The sequence below is a fragment of the Mercenaria mercenaria genome, chromosome 2 (assembly GCF_021730395.1).
Source record: "Mercenaria mercenaria strain notata chromosome 2, MADL_Memer_1, whole genome shotgun sequence".
Taxonomy (NCBI): domain Eukaryota; kingdom Metazoa; phylum Mollusca; class Bivalvia; order Venerida; family Veneridae; genus Mercenaria; species Mercenaria mercenaria.
This window is the reverse complement of record NC_069362.1, coordinates 86,772,520-86,794,223: the sequence shown is the minus strand read 5'-3', so window position 1 is coordinate 86,794,223 and position 21,704 is coordinate 86,772,520. Positions and strand designations below refer to the sequence as shown.

The window sequence follows — 21,704 nt, the reverse complement described above, 5'->3', positions numbered from 1 at the left end:
GTCAAATCAAAGAAAAACCTTGTGTATGCGCTAGAGGCTGTATTTTTCAATTGATCTTCATGAATATTGGTCAGAATGATAACCTTGATGAAATCTAGGCCGAGTTCGAAAATGGGTCATCTCGGGTCAAAAACTAGGTCACTAGGTCAAATCAAAGAAAAACCTTGTGTATGCGCTAGAGGCTGTATTTTTCAATTGATTTTCATGAATATTGGTCAGAATGATTGCCTTGATGAAATCTAGGCCGAATTCGAAAATGGGTCATCTCGGGTCAAAAACTAGGTCACTAGGCCAAATCAAAGAAAAACCTTGTGTATGCGATAGAGGTGGTATTTTTCAATTGATCTTCATGAATTTGGTCAGAATGATTACCTTGATGAAATCTAGGCCGAGTTCGAAAATGGGTCATCTGGGGTCAAAAACTAGGTCACTAGGTCAGATCAAGGAAAACCTTGTGTATGCGATAGAGGCTGTATTTTTCAATTGATCTTCATGAATTTTAGTCAGAATGATTCAGAATGATTACCTTGATGAAATTTAGACCAAGTTCGAAAATGGGTCATCTCGGATGAAAAACTAGGTCACTAGGTCAAATCAAAGAAAAACCTTGTGTATGCAATAGAGGCTGTATTTTTCAACTGATCTTCATGAAATTTAGCCAGAATGATTACCTTGATAAAATATAGGACGAGTTCGAAAATGGGTCATCTGGGGTCAAAAACTAGGTCACTAGGTCAAATCGAAGAAAAACATTGTGTATGCAATAGAGGATGTATTTTTCAATTGATCTTCATGAAATTTTGTCAGAGTGATTGCCTTGATGAAATCTAGGTCGAGTTTGAATATGGGTTATCTGAGGTCAAAAACTAGGTCACTAGGTCAAATTAAAGAAAAATCTTGTGTATGCAATAGAGACTGTTTTTTTCAATTGATTTTTATGAAATTTGGTCAGGATGATTGCCTTGATGAAATCTAGGTCGAATTTGAATATGGGTCATCTGAGGTCAAAAACTAGGTCACTTGGTCAAATCAAAGAAAAAACTTGTGTATGTGATAGAGGCTGTATTTTTCAATTGATCTTCATGAAGTTTGGTCAGAATGATTGCCTTGATGAAATCTAGGTCGAGTTTGAACATGGGTCATCTAGGGTCAAAAACTAGGTCATATCTAAGAAAATGCTTGTTTTATCGCAAGAGACCAATTTTTTGGTCCAATCTTAATGAAAATTGGTCAGAATATTTGTTTCCATGAAATCACTAGGTCAAACATGTTTTACACTGTTATGGTGTGTTTCTTAGGTGAGCGACCTAGGGCCATCTTGGCCCTCTTGTTTGCTATAATATGCAGAAGTCATAGAAAGTTGCCCATAGATGAGTGTTAAAAAGAGTGTTTAAAGGCTCATGTCAGAACAGAATGTAGCTCCTGCAAGTCATTTAATAAGTTTGAATTAAAAAACTCAACTTGCTTAAGTGTTACCTGCTACAATATGTCCTATACATGTACAAGACTCAGATTTATCCATAGTAATCTTTAAGGTCAAGGCCAAATGCAAAGGTCAGATATTTCCAGTCCAGTATTCTGTCATTCATCAAAATATTTTGTGATAAGTTTTTAAAAATTTCACCATAACATTTTCATTATCGGGTCTGACAAATATTAACTGTGTCTTTACTTAGATTGAAAGGGTTTGTTTAAGCTTCATGAATGTTTTTTTTTCAGAAACGTAAAGAACACTGCAAGAAGTTACAGTATTGTGAACTGTGTGAAAGTTACAAATCACCAAGATCTCATCATTGTAGAAAATGTGATAGGTATGTAACACTTCTATCCTCAATCATTAAAACTATATTTTTTCCTGTGCCTTATACCACAGTCACACATACGGTGCGGATAGCTACGTCTAGCTACGGAAAGAAATGTAGTAATCCGTATCTATCCGTACCTGAGTCGTACCTTAAAGTAGTAATCCCTACCAGTCTGTATCAGTCCTTACCAATCCGTACGGCTCAGGTACGGATCGATACGGATTACTACGTTTCTATGCGTGGCTAGACATAGCTATCCGTGCTGTATATGTGACTGGGGTATTAAGGAACTTTGAACTTTATATAGCCAAAATGATAAAAATCAAAGTTATGCTGTGCAAACAAACATGGTGTAAGCTGTTCTGCAGTTTGAAATACATACCGGTATACATGGTATACAATAATAGATGTACCAGTAATGTGATAGTTCTGTATCTGAAACTTAAAAAATAACTGAAAATAAAAGAAATCAATTCAGACTGTCGTTTTATGTCAAATGTTATTGATGTTATTGACAACTTGATTCAAATGTTATTTACAATGTTTAAAACTATGAAGGCAGCACCTTTATTACATGTTTTTCAGTGAATTATTGAAATATTAGAGTGAAATATATCCGATATTTTCACAGTGATAAATATCAAGTATATTTTTCACTGATAAACTATAAAATAGGTAAATTTAGTAAAAACATGAAATAAAAAGAAAATTTGTTTGTTTTACATGTAAGATCAAAATGTTTTTCATCCATGAACACCATATCTTAAATTTTCACTAGTGGCTCTGCCACTTCTGAAAATATTGCATCTGATGTTTACTCATGAAAGATATTTCAGTCTTACACTGAAACAAACAAATATCCTCTATTTATATATCATTTCATTTTATGAGAGATTTCTTGGCTGTTTAATTCAGGATTTGGTTATGACCTTATGAGCACATTGCGAGATTGCTGCTGTCTCAATTTGTTGATTATGTATGTATGGATGGTTGCAAAATGAAGATTTACCAGTCAAGAATTGTTTTGAAACAAGATAGATGATTGTTTTAGGAGAGTTAACAAAATCTGTATTTTGAAGATTTTGTAAGAGTTCTGAAAATGTGTAATGTAATTTTGTTTGTTTCAGATGTGTTATGAAGATGGACCACCATTGTCCATGGATAAATACGTGTTGTGGACATTTTAACCACGGCAATTTCACCTACTTCCTGTTTTTTGCTCCATGTGGATGTTTTCATTCTCTGTTTATTCTAATTCCAAGTATATACAAGGCTCTTAATTTTGTGAGTTTCCTCTGTTTATTATTCAAATATTAAGCATTATGTTTACAGTAAACTCTGCTTAAAATACTGTATTGAATGAATTCATATTTACTTGCTAGTTACCATCATTACTTACATTACTATTAAACAAAAAGGAAAACTAAAAAAGTACTTCATATTTTACATATTCATAGAGGTCAATGAGACAGAGTGCACTGACAAGGAACTATAACTCTAGGTGAACCCATTTTTAAATTATCTCCCCTTTTTGACACTTTTTTGTCCGGAGGATAACTAAAATGTATTGAAGGTACCAAGTTGTAACGTTATACAATGTTGGACCTCATTGAGAGGAAGTGCAATGGCAAGGAACAATAACTCTAGATGGTCCCATTTTTGAATTATTTCCCTTTTTTTGAAAACCTTGTCCAAGGCATAACTCTAATACTATATTCATAGAGATCAGTGAGAAGGAGTTGCAGTGTTAAAGAACTACATTTCTCCTTAACATAACCTCCGAGACTGAAAAGCCTCTTATGCTATAGTAATTTCAGGGAGCATCCACCGGTGTTACCGATCGCCTTGTTTACTAAGTTATTTCCCTTTGATTATTCAACATTAGTAAACTATATTGCCATCCTTGTCTGGAGTATTCCTCATCTACCTCTGGCTGATATTCAGTGAAACTTTATATCAAGCTTCACTCTCAAGAAGAGATGCACATATGTGTGCTTTTCTTACTACTTCCTAGAGTTCAAAGAAACTTCTTTGGAAGCTTCACTACTAAGAGGGGGTATGTGCCTAGTCAGTGAATTCCACTTCTGTGCTTTTAAAATGCAATACTGGTACTGATGATAAACCCGGACAGATGATAAAGTCAACCACCTTGGAAATATTCGATAGCAATCGGTTATTTATGAAATTGAACACACCATCTAATAGTTTCCACTTACAACACCAACTGGTGTAAACAAAAACAAAATTGGTAAATATTCTGTATAAATAAGACTTATTATTTTATTAATATTAAATAATAACATTTATTTTGGCGCATCAAGCTTGGTGTGTATCCAAGGTTACCAAATTAAATTTGGTATTTGGATACACTCGGCATTTTCCGTATCCAGTAATCATTAGCGTGTGACCACTGGTCAGTCAATAGTCGGCATGTGTACAACCAACAGAAAATGAAATGGTTTCAAAATATATCTGTCAACATCGTTATTTTGCTTCAAGTAGAATGCTTAGCTTGGTCTGGCATTGGTACAAAATGCTGTCAATTATCGTAAAAATGGATATTGGCGGCGAAAACCAGGATTTCAAAGGTAATTTTTATCCTCGAAATTTTTGTTTGTTCGCACTCGTGAAATCACAATTGAGTTTATGAAAATGGCATGGCATCTAGCATTAACATTGTTAAGAATATTGCAGCTGTATTAAACATACATTTGAAGTAAAAGTTTGGTGCCACTTGTAACCTAGTAGAAATAATGAATGTTGTTTCGTATTTTCTCGGGAATTCCAGACAGTTCCCCCCCAAGACTATTCCCCCTCTGACAATTCCCCCCCTGACGATTCCCCCCCAAACTGGGGGGGGAATTGTCACCTTATTTTATTTATATTATTTTTTCTTTATACTGATGTAAAAATATCTTTTTTTTTTACTAATTTTGTCCTAAGGTGAGCTTTTTATTATTCTACTTGAAGAAATTATTATTCTTTGACCTGGTAACTAACAGTTCATTGGATACTTATATTTATATCCTTTATTCTATTATCTACATTTTTTAGTTAGACATTGTGAAAATATTCTTAGGACGGGCGTCGGAAGGTGTTTGATATTGGGGCTGTGAAAGGTGGGGTAGGTACTGGAGGGAGATACCTCCTCCCATAATGGGGGTACGGGGAGGCTCCCCGGAAAATTTTTGTTCTGGTACATTTTAGGGGTATTGACTCCAGTATTTTCTTACTATTTACAAAATGTTACAAATTTAAGAAATGATTTAAAAAGTTTTTCATGATGAAAACATGTGAAATCAGAGAATACGTACCTCATCATAGTGAAGCCAAGCACTGAACATTGAATGAGCACTGTTCAGGATTTTTTATTCCAAAAGTGCGTTTTGGAAATTTGAAATTTAGTGGTTGGTTAGGAGTATCCATTATGAGTATTATAAAAGATATGACGTAAGTTAAACTTCACTTCTTATTTTGTTTGAAATATCAATTTTTGAGTAAAAACAATTTATGCAATTAATTCCTTACATATTAGCGGTGTGATAAATCTTAATACTTAATTACCTCTTCCATAAAAAACATGACAATTATTTTTCTTAATTTTTTTCATTAATTCCTTAGATCTTAGCGGCAGTGTATATTATGTGGTATCATTTTTAAGTGTATTGACTCTATATTGTGAGGCTTCTTTAATAAACTTAGCTATCTTAAGAAGCAGCTTAGCATTTTTCGAAGACATTGAATTATTATTATTTTTCTGAATAGTGGGCCATTGTCTATTACCAAGGTTCTTCTTTCTAATATCTGTATATTGAGTGTAGGACAAAATCCTCTGCGGATTTTTCAATATCTATAATTATCTACATCTAATGAATGTGAATGGAAAGAGGTGTCTTGAAAATAATTATAATCATAGAGTATAATATCGATAACTGATGCACTTTAGACTTATTAAAGAACAAAATTCAGCCAAAAGACTCAAAATGAGATTTTTAAATAATTATGTTAACTGTGCCATTTGTTAACTGTATCCATTATTTTAACTAATGTAGATATTTTCAGGACACAAATATCGCATAAAATATGAGAACGCCAGAAAATATTGTTTTATAAATAAATAAAAAAAGAGTGCCAGGTCAGTACTTACGGACAATTATAACTCACAGGACCACTGCACCTGCTTTATTTGATTTTATATATATGTAGAATATGATAAATACTTCCATCTTACAGAAGGATTATTTACACATGAAACAGGAAATAGTACTTGTATAAAATAAATCTCAAACCTTTTTGGGATATTTTATTCCAGAAAAAATACAAACAAATCATTGTTCCTTTGACTTCTCAATTTGATTGAAAGGTGCTGATTACCAGAATCGCATAATGACATTATTGCAATAAACAAATTTAATCAAAATGGTAACCAGTCAATCTTTCACACCTCTTGATTGAATTACCAGCTGTAAAACAGTAATCAAAGCTGACATTTATCAATCAATTATGATATTGTTGTTGTTACATTTTAATTGTGTTCTATGTGTTAGGATTATGATATTTATAAACAATATAACAATTTGTCCATGTATAATGACAATTATCAGTATTCAGTATTACTAACTTTGTGTGATACTTTTGATGAAGCACTTGTTGGAAATTGTGATAAACCAAAATTAGATAATGCCAATCACTTTCTTCTTGTAAGAAATTTATCAAAACCTGTATTGTAAGGATATAGTGCTTTTTATCCAGAGAAAATACTATTACTCATGCTTTCTGGAATGAAAGCAAACCAACACATGTAACATCCTTAATAAATTTCATGGTGAATTCCAAGGACGTTTCAGCTTGTAAAATTGTATTGATATTTCATCGTTTTTTTAATTCATGTTTGCAGCTTCGTTTTTGATCAAGTTTTTCATATTAATGTTTAAAGTGGTATTATTGGCTTTTATTAACATAACTGTAATCTTTTTAGTTTCCCCCAATTAATATGATTAAGATAGTTTTATTGTCCAACATCGGGAAACTCGGAAAACCTGAAAGAACATTATGGTTAGATTATCTCTCATGTAATTAGATATTTGATTCGATTTTTATTCTAGTATAATAATATATAAAATACTTACATAAAAATAGAAAGAATGTAAAATAATTATGTATATAAAACACTAATGAAAATGCTAAAAATGATATTTTAATGCTTTATAGCACTAGCTAGCTATTATCCAAAGTAGTACAACTTCAAATAGAAATAAGCATTATTTTGACGATCAGACAACCTTATCAAATGTAAATATTTCTTACCGGTACTTCTTTTTATATATGTGGTAGCATAAAGGTTAATTCTCTATAGATAAATACAAAAATTAACTTAATTGCTTTAAGTGTATTTAAGTTCTAAGCACTTTTATGACTTCCACGTTCCTGAAAATGCCACATTTTCACATAGAAAAATATGCTATTTTGACGATCCGATTACCTTATTAAATGTAAATATTTTCTATTTTTTTACATACATCTTTGCATAGAGGTTCCATTATAGATACCGTTAACAAATAAATAAATTGCTTTAAAAATAATTAAGTTCTCAGCCATGGCTACTTATCCAAAATGCTACTACTTCACATAAAAAAATTCCTTATTTTGGGTACCAAATTAATGCATCAAATATAAGTTTTTCTATTTATTTTTGAATATACAGTATTGGAGTATAGGATTTTTCCATATTAAATAAAGTTTACAACCCTTTAAACATATTATAATATGGAGAGGGGGAACTGTCACCCTTACATAACATTGTGGGGGGAATTGTCCGGGAGTGAATTGTCTTGGGGGGGAATTGTCTTGAGGGGGAATCATCTTGGGGGGGAATGGTCTGACAACCTTTTCTCGGGAACCAATAATTTCTCGGTGGTCGTATACTCGTAATAAAATTAATTACATTGGTGACACACGTCATTCATTAGTATCATTCTACGTGCAACCAACTACTTAGGCAAAATGTATTCTCTTAAATGTAAATGTACGTGTCCGAGGAAATGCGCTAAGTTGTCGTTTTAGTCGTGCTGTCCGATTATGTCTATCCGAAAATTTGCTAGTCAGATAAACACGCGAAGTCTCGTTGGTAAATGCCTGTTAGAAAAATATAGATTATTGTTATTATGTGGGATATGTATGGATTATATCATTAGATAGGCATGTTTTCCTATCAGGTCGGGCTATTGTCTATCTAAATTCATTGTTGTATGGATTACCGATTACAAATTGTTTGTACCCGGAAATTGTTGTTGTTTACTACATAGGAACGATAACTACGGTTTCAATACTCATGTTTAGGCCAGGATAAAGGTATTAAAAAACTTGGTTTAATACACTTACGTAATAGGGTAATTGCCAGGAAAATATATGGATTTATTTCATTTAAGTAATTGTTATTTTTATACTCGTAGAGTCTGAAAGAATGTTTGTATGGAAATACTGTACATTGTATAAAGAAACAAAACACTTGTGATCATTGATATTAATGCCGCCTATCACAGTACTCTGTCTATGGTCAGAATTAAGGCACAACGATCTGAGGTAAATGTCATTAATTACCATTTGTTTACTGCCTTGCATTTTAATTTAATAGACATCCTGCATGTCCTTATTAGTCTAAATAATGAGACCTCGGGTTGGTCGATTTTACATTCTGATATTTTACGTTGAATATTTACCAGTCAAAAAAAAAAAAAAATAATAATATATATATAACAATATTCAAGGCCTGAGAACAATTACTGGGACTAGCATGTCCTAGGCCTTTAGTAAGATCAGTGATAGAGAATTTTGGGGGAGAATTTAGCTGCTTATAAATACAAATATAATTTCACATGGGGAAAGTTACAAAGACTATATCGTATATAACAACATTATTATCAATTACACAATTTTGTTAACTTATAAATGAGCATAGCATTCCGACACGATTATCCACTACAATAATCTGGCAGATAAGTACTTGCCTTGAAAGTAATCCATGTAATTTATGGCTGAATAATTTAATTTTGTGTATGTTAATTGAATATATAGATAAATTTTATTTGAGGTCAGTATTTGTACACTTCAGTCGTTTCAATCGGTCTTCATAGGAGGAAGGGATTGTAATTTCGTACAGGTAGTAATTTTGTCGGCAGTTATTAAGCTAATTCTCTTAATTAATAAATATTTAGCATGATCACTTGGTTCTGATGTTTCTTTTGTAGATACTTTTACATCTAGCATATAATATTATGTCTGCTAAATTGGATGGCATGGTTTAATCATGCAGTCACCCAGTTCAGTTTCTATTTACTTTGTCATGTTACAAATTAGCTTCAGTATAACTGCACTTCTACACTCTATATAAGCAGGATAACTGAATAATAACAAATTTGCTTATTAAGGAAATACACTCTGCATAACCACATATTGTAAAAAGTCTGTTCAATTTTTATTACAGTGCGAAAATGCTCAACTTCTAACTTATGTATTACAAATTTCTGTATTTAATATGGTACCAACACCAAGTTTTATACTGCAAGACAATGGTACTATTACAGGCAAAATTAATGTGTTTCACCTGCAAACTTTTAAGCCTGATTCACATTTAATGGGGATGATTGGGCAAAGAACTGGTCCCTGTGCCTGTGGTCTCATGATCGCAGCTTAAATAATATATAATGTTCTGAAACAGGTAAATTTAAGGGAGATGGAGGAAACCGTAAATTCATTAGTCCAATGTTGCAAACATAAAAATCCCAAAACAGATTATAGTTAAGCAATTAAAAACAATTTTAGCATTTAATATACATACATATTTAGGTTGGCAGTCACAAATAATCTAGCGTACAATAATAAGAAATGTTAGTAACTAAACAAAAGTATTATTCTCAGAGTAAGGTTCGTTATGTGAATGTTTTAAGTGTGACAATCTTGCGAATTTGCATGACAAACAGTCTGTCTGTTTTTGATATTTTCAATTTGTCTTTTATGCGATGAGTCTATAATTTATAAACAACAAAAAGAAAACAACAACAGCAACAAAAATCTTCCATGATTCAGTTTGGTTTAAAAATACATTGAAAAAATAAAAATAAATAGGGCGATGATTATAATATAAATTTTGTAGTAGTGACAGGTCGGAGCTTGAATTCCACATTATTGTGTTACAATTGAAACAGAAACTGTTTCACCATTAATGGTAAATATATAAATTGGATGTGATTAAAGGGCTTTAATTAAAAGAAATTATTGAATCATTGCTTTACTTTAATTTTAACTGTTTGTATGAAAAATTTAACTGTATGAAAAAGAAACAATAACACAAAATTTACATCAGAAATAGAGCGCACGAAATATCATTCAAGGCCTAATTTGTGCATTAGACAATTTATATTTTGTCATTATGTAGGTTAGAACATCCATAAGTATCATTAATAATAATAATAATAATAAAAAAATGGGTATCACTGATTCAGTATGAATACAGTTAGTACAGGATCAAGTAATGGGGCAACATAGCTGACTTTGTCCTGAAGGCAAGAGCCTGATAAAGCAGGATAAAAGATGTCATAGTCATCATCATTAATTTTGAAATAAACAGAAGTTGTCAAAGGCTGCAAGTTTTTAAGACAACTTTGATTAGGTTTGTAGTAGGTCATTAGAATTTTGGGGGAATAAATTTTTCAAATTTATTGTGGCGGAAAATTCTATGACTGGGCGAGCAGGCAGGCGCATGCTCTTGTAGAATATAGGTCAGATTTAATGTTTCAATCTTTTGGTGGTTGTATGTTGTTGTTGTTGTGATGTATTCTGCTAGGTCGGTTGACAGTATATTTAACCATTGGTTGCTTGTCTGTTGTTAAAGTGATACTAACAGCTAGCTCTGTTAACACTTTAGTGTGTTAACCGCTAGGTCAGTTAAATTGTGTTAACCGCTAGGTCGGTTAAAGTGTGTTAACCGCTAGGTCGGTTAAAGTGTGTTAACCGCTAGGTCGGTTTAAAGTGTGTTAACCGCTAGGTCGGTTTAAAGTGTTAACCGCTAGGTCGGTTAAAGTGTGTTAACCGCTAGGTCGGTTAAAGTGTGTTAACCGCTAGGTCGGTTATAGTGTGTTAACAGCTGTGTCGATTTAAAGTGTGTTACCGCTATGTCGGTTAACGGATAGGTCAGTTTACTGTGTGAACTAGGTTTTGCCCATTACTACGTAGCGTAATTCCTAGTTTCACAAGTCCGCAGTCTGCAGTTGCTATTTTAATCAATTTATTGAAAACATGCGCTTGCTTGCTCGTCAGTCAGTCAGTTGGCCTGATATCATGCGGCCTTTTCTGCCACTTATTAATATGATTGATATACAATTTTGTTCAATACCCTTTGGTGTAACTTGTTTGTATGTTGAAGTGTTGACCTGGAATAAAGTGTTATCGCTTATATAATGTTGCTAGTTATTTCCTTGAGAAGTCCTAAAATAAGACTTATTATTTTATTAATATTAAATAATAACATTTATTTTGGCGCATCAAGCTTGGTGTGTATCCAAGGTTACCAAATTAAATTTGGTATTTGGATACACTCGGCATTTTCCGTATCCAGTAATCATTAGCGTGTGACCACTGGTCAGTCAATAGTCGGCATGTGTACAACCAACAGAAAATGAAATGGTTTCAAAATCCCACCCACCACTCCCATTTAGGTGCCATGCCATTTACTTGCCATATTGTTAGTGGTACATGTCAGTGAATATCTAGTAGGTCACCATTTGCAACCTATAATATTATATATATATATATAAAAAAAAAAAAAAGATGCAAAATTGATCTGTTTTAAATGGTTCGGGATTGCAGGTGTTTGGCAGTTACATGTCTCTGTATAGTATGGAGCATAGTTTAAATTATTCGAGATCAGTTTAACAAGTTTGTTTTTAGTAGAGTAGCTGGTACATGTATGGTGACATATTTTGTTATTTACAGTGTTTAATATCCATGTATTTTGCAGTATACTGCCGGTGGAGTTTTATATATTTTCAGGCTGTTTATGCAGTAAGGAAGGAAAGTTGTGAACAGTCAGTAAATAAAAATGGACAATATACCAAGCACAAATGGTATACCAAGCACAAATGGAAGGAGTACAAACAATATTTTAAACCATTACGTGATGCCTGTTTAACACGGATATACATACAAGCTAAATTACTTAGCTAGTCAAGTGGATTGTATAAATCAAATTTATCCAGAGCCTCTGGGAATGTGGAATAGAAACTTGAAAGCAACAAGTTTAGAAACTAGAATGACTTTAATTAATAACAGCTACAAATGTCACAATAATTGTTTTAACATGAACTTTCCATTTGATCCATCACAAAGCAGGAAAATTCACAAATGCTGGAATCCTAAAACTTATATACAAATTAGACACACCTTGTCTATTGGGACAGGCCTTGTCACAAACAAACAGTAATTGCCTGTAACAAAACTAGGAGACATACAAAAGGAATTGTTCAAAAAATATCAGCTGCGTGGCACTTACCAGGACATTAGCTTAGTATGTCATGACAGGACAGTGAGTAAGATGACAATATTACAATAGCAAGAGGAGAAATATAAATATACTCTCTTATAGTAATATGTATTACTTTTTGTTTGCAAAAGTGTTTTAATAACTTGTAACACTAACATGTGTAACAGAAAACACTAATATATGTAATATAAGTAATTAAGCCGAGACTGGAAAGATGTTTGTTCAAATGTAGTTTTATCAATAGACTTACGCAAATGGAAACCAAGAAGCAGTCAGCTCCTTAATATCGAAGAACAATTAATCAGGGGATGTCTCAGTAATGGTCTTCACATAAACATAAAACACTTTTTCAGCAGTGACAATATTATTCCATGCTTCATTTAGGGGATGTTCAGTTGCAATGATACTGGTTATATTGTGTGAATTAGCCATATTTTGTTTTTACATGTTGAAAGTTGCATAAATAGTGCAATGAATTTGGGCAGTATGAACTTTGAGCAATCAATGTTTCCTAAATTCAACTGATGTACTTTTATATGTTATATAAATTGCATAGTCAGCCAGGTCATGTAATCCAACGCTTTCCCGTACTTTTCTCTCAAAGAGTTTTTAGGGTTTTGGTGCGCGGATTACAAATAAAACTTGTACATGATTTTATTTTGCTTATTCTCTGTTCATTGCACTATTTACTGTTTATGCCACGAAGAACTAACTTGTTCATAATAAGTTATTCTGATTCATGTCATTCACATTACCGTCTATGTTACATATTTTGGATGGACTTTTACATATTTATGTTTTAGGACCATGTTAGACTGGCTTTAGCCAAATACGCTATTCTACTTTATAAAAAAAAAAAGTTACTGATTTGAATATGAAATCATTCTGATATTTATCCTTTTCCTGGAAAAATGTTTTACGAAGTTTCAGTTCTATATATAATTGGAAACATTATTTCTTATGATTCTGTTGTTACCTCTGAATGTATTGAGTAGAAAATGAAAAGATAAATGCAATGATTTAACTTTTAAGATTAAGTAAACTATTATATACATTAATTTAGGATTCTGTCGCACTGATAAGGATCTCCAACTGACATCGAGTAAGCATGTGTATTTACCATCACTTATCCAATTCAAGCCTAAATTCATCTCATTGATACGTTGAATCTTGTAGATTTTAACTTTAGTATACTACGGGTGACTACAGTCGCAATGCTGCTTGTCCTTGGTAACTTGGGTGGCTGTGGTCACAATGCTCCTTAAGTAGTTTAAGTTTTTGGCGTCTACATGCTAAATTTGCCAGGAGTTAATTTACCTAAATCAAACATTTGAGTGGATAAGGCAGTTTTTGCAGTGATAATTGAGATCTTGTAGATTTCAACTTGCTGTACTATGGGTGACTGTGGTCACAATGCTCCTTAGGTATTTTGGGTTGTCGTCTACACCCTTAAATTATCCTAACTGCTTTTGCCTAAATCCGATTAACATTTTTGTTAATAAGGTGTATGTTATTGTCATAATACAACTAAACGGGGATAATGTTACAACACACGGGTTAGTTTCATAGCAGGAGAGATGTATGCTACTATGGCAGTTTTAAGTGTGACAACTTTTTCTACGGTTGTATGTTGTTGTGGTTGTGATGTATTCTGCTAGGTCGGTTGACAGTATATCGAACCATTGGTTGCTTGTCTGTTGTTAAAGTGATACTAACAGCTAGCTCTGTTAACACTTTAGTGTGTTAACCGCTAGGTCAGTTAAATTGTGTTAACCGCTAGGTCGGTTAAAGTGTGTTAACCGCTAGGTCGGTTAAAGTGTGTTAACCGCTAGGTCGGTTTAAAGTGTGTTAACCGCTAGGTCGGTTTAAAGTGTTAACCGCTAGGTCGGTTAAAGTGTGTTAACCGCTAGGTCGGTTAAAGTGTGTTAACCGCTAGGTCGGTTATAGTGTGTTAACAGCTGTGTCGATTTAAAGTGTGTTACCGCTATGTCGGTTAACGGATAGGTCAGTTTACTGTGTGAACTAGGTTTTGCCCATTACTACGTAGCGTAATTCCTAGTTTCACAAGTCCGCAGTCTGCAGTTGCTATTTTAATCAATTTATTGAAAACATGCGCTTGCTTGCTCGTCAGTCAGTCAGTTGGCCTGATATCATGCGGCCTTTTCTGCCACTTATTAATATGATTGATATACAATTTTGTTCAATACCCTTTGGTGTAACTTGTTTGTATGTTGAAGTGTTGACCTGGAATAAAGTGTTATCGCTTATATAATGTTGCTAGTTATTTCCTTGAGAAGTCCTAAAATAAATGACTTACATTTATTTGTATAAAAAATATTTATCCAAAATTACTGGGGAAGAGGGTGTTTTTTGCGCATACTCACTGCCAAAACATGAATGCCTGACATTGGGTCACTTTTCATTACTTGATCAGGAATGACTGTTGCAGTATTTTGAGAAAGTTTCAATATAATAATACGAAGAAAATTTTGTAAATGAGAAAGTGGTCGAATTTATCATCAGTCAACGTTCATTTAGTCCCCATTTTACAAACCCCTTTCAGGGCCTCACTTCGTGTGAGTTTGCTTACTAAATATAAATTTGAATTATGTAAAGTTTTTAGTAAATGATAAGCTTTATTTTGATACCGACCATTGATTACAATTTGCAGAAATAAAAAGCTACATGTAAAAAATCTCATTTTCTGTTCGGGTTTATCATCTGTACCAGTAGTCATACTCAGGGGAGTGTCGGTTGGTTTAAACAATATTTTCTTGTTATTTCAGACGTGGTATTTACACCATGGCAGTAGAGATCAACTGGTATATCTAGGTATAGGAGGATTTCTGTCATGTATGTTTGCCATAGGTCTTGCCATAGGAGTTATAATTGCAGTTGGACTGCTCTTTGTGATACAGGTAAGTCTCGTAAGCTTCATGAATAACTTGATAAAAAAGCACATTTTGAAAACCTAGTATAATGCAATCTCAACAAATCACCAAATATGTTGGGATTTTCTTTACATTTCATAATACATGTACTGAATATTTAAGAAATAATTGTCCCAAACAGTGATTTGTTGTTGAATAAAATCATTGATGCAAAGGAATTATATCACAAGGTATCTAAATGACAAAGATTTTATTGAAGAGCAGATCATTATTACAGGGCCGCCCTGGCCAATAATTGGCTGTAGCCAAATAAATTTAAAGCTGTTAAAATCATACAAAAATATGTATGTTTAAAATTGCAAAATGGGCCATCAAATTTGTAGCCAAATTGACAAATTTGTAACCAAAGTGGCATATTATTAGCCATTGCCTACAATGGCTAATGGCAGAGCGGGCCGGGTCATATATTATTTTAATTCTATTAAATGGTATTTTGGGAAATCTTTGTCAGACTGTTAAGGTTTCTATTAGGCTTTGGGGTTTAACAATACCCTAATTTTGCTGCATTATGTGTAGCTGGTATGCTGAACTTTTAGGTATAATTTTAACAAGTTTCATTCAAACTGGGGTAGGACATACCTAATGTCTGTAAAAAAATCATTTGCGTCATATGTTAGTAGTGTATAAATATTCTATATTTAGATATTATGTTTATTTTTCAGCTTAAAAGCATTTTAAAGAATGAAACTGGTATAGAAACTTGGATTATAGAAAAGGTAAAATTTCCACAATGTCTCTGACAATAATACTTTCTTGCTTTTATGTTGTTTTTCTATGTACAAGATTGGATATGGAAATTTATTGCAATCAACCAATGAAATAATTACTCTGATACTTCTCACTAGTCTGTCTGCAGAACTTTATTTTACAGTTCAGTTTTATGCAGTAGTCTCTGTAAATGACTTAATATTTACTTAATATCTGTTCTTTCTGCTAAGTACTTAAGATTTGTTCTAAGTAGTTTGCAGACGAAATATTCAGATAGTCACGCATGCTGTTGTTACATGGTAAATTGTTTTAAAATATGTTGATTCTACTAATGGGTGGATTACAAAGCTATTTAGACAAATACATGTACATGAAGCTGGTATCTGTGTAGAGGCAATCTATGTATGTTACAGGCTGAGGACAGAGACCGGGATGAGGATGAGGATGACTTCATATATCCGTATCATCTTGGCTGGCGAAGAAATCTCGCACAAGTATTCACATGGTCTGGAAAACCAAAGTCAGATGGATTCACCTGGGATGTTGTAGAAGGTTGTGACCAGTTCACTTTTACTGTAAGTTAAACCAATACGTGTATAGTTTGAGATGCTACTCTTCTGATACTTCAATTCTAACATGTATGGTTTAGTTTTTATGTACAGTCAAACCTGTATAAAGCAGCCAGCTAAGGAAGAGACACAGTCTGGCTGCTTAAGGCAGGTAGCTGCTTATTACAAGTTGAACATAGAACAAAAAGTCAGTTTGGGAAGTTAGGTGACTGACTGTCAAAGGCAAGTGGCCACTTAATACAGGTAGCCATTGAGACAGGTTCATCTGTATATGATTATTAGCAGTTTTCCTATTTTAATGAAATATAAGAAGAGCTTCTCTACTCCAACCAGTTAAAGTGTTAGTATTTTCCTATTTACTCTTCCTTAGAAATTTCTCAATGTATTTGCCTTAAATTTGAACAGATGATCCTTATTAACACCAAATACCACATGTCAAGTTCCATAACTCTTGTACTAATATGAAATAAGGCACTGTCTCAATCGGGAATCGTTACAGTCCATCAGCTTGCCCAGAAATATGCGTTTGTATCAATTTATCTACTATCCCCTAATAATTCATGAATGGCCTGCATGAAACTGATGTCACAAATAACATCACCTACCAGATTTGAAATTTGAATGTCAGTATCATGGAAATATAATTACATTTCAGATTCCACTGTAACTTAACGGAGTACGTAATAACCAACATTATATGTATGTCATGGACTCGTAGTATTAAAGGAATTAGTGGAATGAAGTACAGTTTTTATCTTTATATTTTTCTGTTGACTTTGTTTTGAGTGCTTTTCTTTCTTTTTTATTGTTTTTCTTTATAGATAAATTTTTAACTTTTCATGGTGTAATATCTTTCTCTTGTATAGGAAGAGCAGTTGAAACAGAAAGCTTTAAAACGTGATAGAACTCAGGAGTATATAGTGGTAGAGGATTACTCTGGTGCACTTATACCACTGTCTAAGGGCTGCGGTATGTGCTGTGGTATACCATGTACAGATGAACCAAGGATACCGGTGAAAAAAGGAGATATTGTCAAGGTTACCAGGTGGAAAAAGTAAGTAGAGTTATGATATCTGCAGGGATTTCCAAATATATCATTACTAATATTGTCTTTCCTGTATTTACTTAAGCTTGTAATCATGTTCTATTAAGGGGCCAAGAAAGGGTTACCTAAAGATTATTTCTTTGCATCATGACAGTAGCTAAATCAACATCTGATTTTTATAGTCAACCTGGTAAAACTTTCTGAGTTGTTTCATTTGTATTTGAACCAGTAATTTTATTTATTTACTTGTAAGATCAGTGTAGTTTTTGACACTCTGATAGTCAGTCAGGTAACTATTAAATGGGAAGGTTTCTCAAAAACTACTCTGTGAAATGCTTTCAGACTTGACACATGACTGGGGCATCATAAGGTAACATAACAGAACATACTACGTATCTCCAGTCTTTATGTTGTAAAAATGATGCCTCTTTTAGAAATTTTGTATTGCACATAAGCAGGTTTCTCAGAGATTACTTAGTACATGCTTTCAGACTCAACACAAGTCTTTGGCTTCATGAGATGATCTCTAGGAGCAAGAGGCCATGCCTGTTGCTTACATAATTATGTACATTTTGTCAGCTCTATGGCTTTTTAGCTCGACTATTCATAGAATAGTAGAGCTATTGGACTCACCCATGCGTCGACGTCCGCATCCGCGTCCTGATTTGGTTAAGGTTTTGTATGTAAGCTGGTATCTCAGTAACGACTTGTGGGAATGGATTGAAACTTCACACACTTATTCACTGTGATAAACTGACCTACATTGCACAGGATCAATAACTCTGTTTTTTTTTTTTTTATGAAATTATGCCCCCTTTTCGACTTTCTAGATTTTTAGAAATTCTTGGTTAAGGTTTTGTATGTAAGCTGGTATCTCATTACACACTAATGGGAATGGATTGAAACTTCACACACTTAGTCACTGTCATGATCTGACATGCACTGTATAGGTCCCATAACTCTATTTTGCAATTTTTTCAAAATTATGCCCCTTTTTCGACTTAGCAGTTTTTGGTTAAGTTTTTGTATGTAAGCTGGTATTTCATTATCTACTTATGGGAAAGGATTGAAACTTCACGCACTTGTTCACTTTATGAGCTGATAAGCACTGTAAAGGTTCCATAAGCCTTTTTCCCATGTTTACAAAATTATGCCCCTTTTTCGACTTTTGTATTCATTCAATTGACAAGGCTGTTGAATAGTCGAGCGTTGCTGTCCTCCGACAGCTCTTGTTTATCATAGAATTTTTTTATGAAAGTTTCACATGTAAGCTGGTTTCTCAGAAACTATTTGACTAAATGTTTTAAAACTCTAAACACATCTTTGGCATCATGAGATGACCAGACTTAGCAGGATACATACCTTTGGCTTACATTTTGGCAGAATTATGTCCCTTTATATTTGAATGCTTTAATTTTGACATCATGAAATGACAGTTACATTCTCTGACTTACAGTTTACAAAATTATGCCCCTTCCAGACATGGGGTAATCCTAATCATCTTTGACAGTGTTTTGACAGGGGTTGCAATAAGGGCTTGGGTGGGAATTTCTTCCTGCTATAATGATCTGAAGCTGTAGCTACATTAACTGTAGCAGATAACGTTCAAAGTATGAAATAAATATGTGCCAGTTTTCAAAATCAAATAATGTGATCAGTAATCACAAATGTAATCATGATTATTGATGTCAAGTAATCAGAAAAGTAATTGTAATTTAATCAGTTACAGTTATCAAGTAATCAGCCCATGTCTGACTCTTTGTTCAACTTAGAAAATGTTTGAAAGTTTTTTTGTATTTAAGCTATTACAGAAAGGATCTGTAATAATTGAGCACACTGTCGTTAGACAGGTCTAGTCATCTTTTATTGAAGGTAAAAAAAATTATTACTTAGATTACTTGTTATGATTCTCCCTTTTAGTCAGAGTTATCCATTTATTAGTAATTATCGTGTGCAGTGAGCAGAATAGAGGAGATCTTGTAAGTTGTAACTGTTGTTATATTGCAGAAAATGGCTTTATGGTACAAAAGTAATGACAGATAAAGAAAGATCTTCAGGTAAATATTATGTTCATGTATAAAAATAGCTTCAGCAGTTTACATTTGCAATTAAAAACAGTTTTAGATCAACCGTCATTTCGTTTTTTCTCTCAAAAATTTAAAAATAGACATGAACCAGTTGACAGAACTTCACCAAACTTAGTTTGTAGCATTGTTAGGCCCCTACTGGTTGAAAACTGTCCGTAACTTTTAAGCCTAGGGAGGCATATTTAAATTACTTTTTGTAAATATTCATCGTAACAGGCTCATGTGTCATATGGCTCCAGTTTAAAAAATTGTTGGTGTAATTTCTCCAGAATTACTTCCCTTTAATATGATGAAGTATTTCATTACGTTTTTTCTTTCTCTTATGTTCCCATCGATTCAGAAACAAATGTTATTAATATATATATATATATATATATATATATATTATTTAAAGTGTTATATATGCAAATTTAAATACAAATATTGTGTGTTATAACAGTGAATATGTAACACAATATAGTATATGCATCATTGACAAATATCAGATCACTAAGTTATAGTGCAGTTGAGATAACTGGTCACCTTCCAATAGTGGACTTTGTTTTTATGTCATTCACTTGTTAGATTGTTTAGACTCTTCTTCTGAATTAAAATAGTTCATCCCAGGGCACACAATGGAGATGCAAGAGCTAATGATAGATAGAGCTTCCTTTCACACCAAAAAAAACCCCCAAAACACTACACAGTCAGAGCTGACCCCTATTAATTAGAGGGTCATTAGGTCAGAGGTCAAGCTTATATTGACCCTGAGACTGAAAACGGTTCTTCTTAATGATAAAAGAATGCTTGGCATGGCATACACTCATCAGACTTCAAGGGATGATTTCTGCAATCATTAGATGTTCTCGGTGTCAGTAGGTCAGAGGTCAAGGTCCCAGTAAGGTCTTCACTGAAAATGGCTTTGTTGCCTGTAGTCAGTGAACGACCTCTGATGTTTTTGAGGATATTTGGTCAAAGGTCAAGGCCACAGCACACAACTCTTGTTTATTGATGAAACATTAAGAAAAGGTTCTTTGGTCAATTATAATAATTGTTTGTATTGGATTTAAGCAACTATGCAATTTCAAATGTGCAACTGTACATATTACATCCCTGAGGAATACTAAGCACATTTATTCAAATAAAAGTGGAAGTAAATAACGCAAAATCAGATTTGATAAATAAAAATCTAAAATGTCTTGCTTTTTCAACACAAATGCTATTTACAGGTAGCATAATGAATTTTCTATCATTGACTATGTTTGTAATAAATGTGGGGAGTGTGATATTATTACGTATCACCATTTCTGCCGATGAAAATTGGTAAACATACAGTAATTTTCTACATATTAAGTTGATCATTGTTTGAGTAGCTCAATACCATTGATATCTGGAGCATTTGCTGATCGCCTTGCATCCTCAAGTGTTCAATGTTTTATTGTTTTGTCAAAAATTCAGCTTTTTTATTTCATAAAAATTTCAGGTCAGAGACGGCAACGAGGATGGTTTCCAAGGCGTTGTGCTAGGGACTATATCTCTGATACATCAAATGGTGAACTCGATTCACAGTCACAGAATTCAGACAAGAAAAAAGACTAGTGTCTTTATGAATAAATTGTTAAAAAGTTATAGTGGGTTATAAGGTAGATGTTTAGGATAAGTGGACCACAGCACATCCAGAGGGCACCTCACAAAATATCATACTCTTAGTATCTCTAAGCACCTACAGTCAAGTGTTCAGTGGCAAATTTTAGATATGCCAAGCAAAGGCAGGGTTTTAGGATTGCCTCAGTTAATAGTTTGCATAAGAATGGGTATTCATGCTTTACATAACTTTACTTATAGTTTATAATTGTTCTGTTTAGGGGCCAAAGATGTTGTTTTAGACTCTGTTTTTAACAGGTTGCCTGAGGTTTTACTTTGTATTGTTAAAGTCTATTTATTGATCATACATCATCTTAAAGGCCTATTTGAAAACTGGTATACATTTCTTCATATTAAACACAATATTGTTATGTTGAAA

General features: G+C 33.2%; 1 protein-coding gene and 1 long non-coding RNA gene across 3 annotated transcripts in view; both read left to right on the top strand.

The window, feature by feature from the left end:
• Window positions 1-21,704, top strand: part of LOC123564502 (palmitoyltransferase ZDHHC6-like) — a 31,174-nt gene extending 9,470 nt beyond the window's left edge. The window contains exons 2-9 of the mRNA XM_045358140.2: window positions 1,720-1,811; window positions 2,933-3,089; window positions 15,129-15,260; window positions 15,956-16,009; window positions 16,415-16,576; window positions 17,437-17,624; window positions 19,623-19,672; window positions 21,165-21,704. Coding sequence (XP_045214075.2) covers window positions 1,720-1,811; window positions 2,933-3,089; window positions 15,129-15,260; window positions 15,956-16,009; window positions 16,415-16,576; window positions 17,437-17,624; window positions 19,623-19,672; window positions 21,165-21,280 — 951 coding nt within the window. The 3' untranslated portion in view covers window positions 21,281-21,704. The remainder of the gene's footprint in view (window positions 1-1,719; window positions 1,812-2,932; window positions 3,090-15,128; window positions 15,261-15,955; window positions 16,010-16,414; window positions 16,577-17,436; window positions 17,625-19,622; window positions 19,673-21,164) is intronic.
• On the top strand, window positions 3,960-14,608 carry LOC123529440 (uncharacterized). Of its 2 annotated transcripts, none has more exons than XR_008369931.1 (2): window positions 3,960-4,393; window positions 11,853-14,608. It is a non-coding gene; the product is annotated as an uncharacterized LOC123529440 (long non-coding RNA). The 2 variants fall into 2 exon arrangements; XR_008369930.1 differs by lacking the exon at window positions 3,960-4,393 and adding an exon at window positions 7,699-8,156.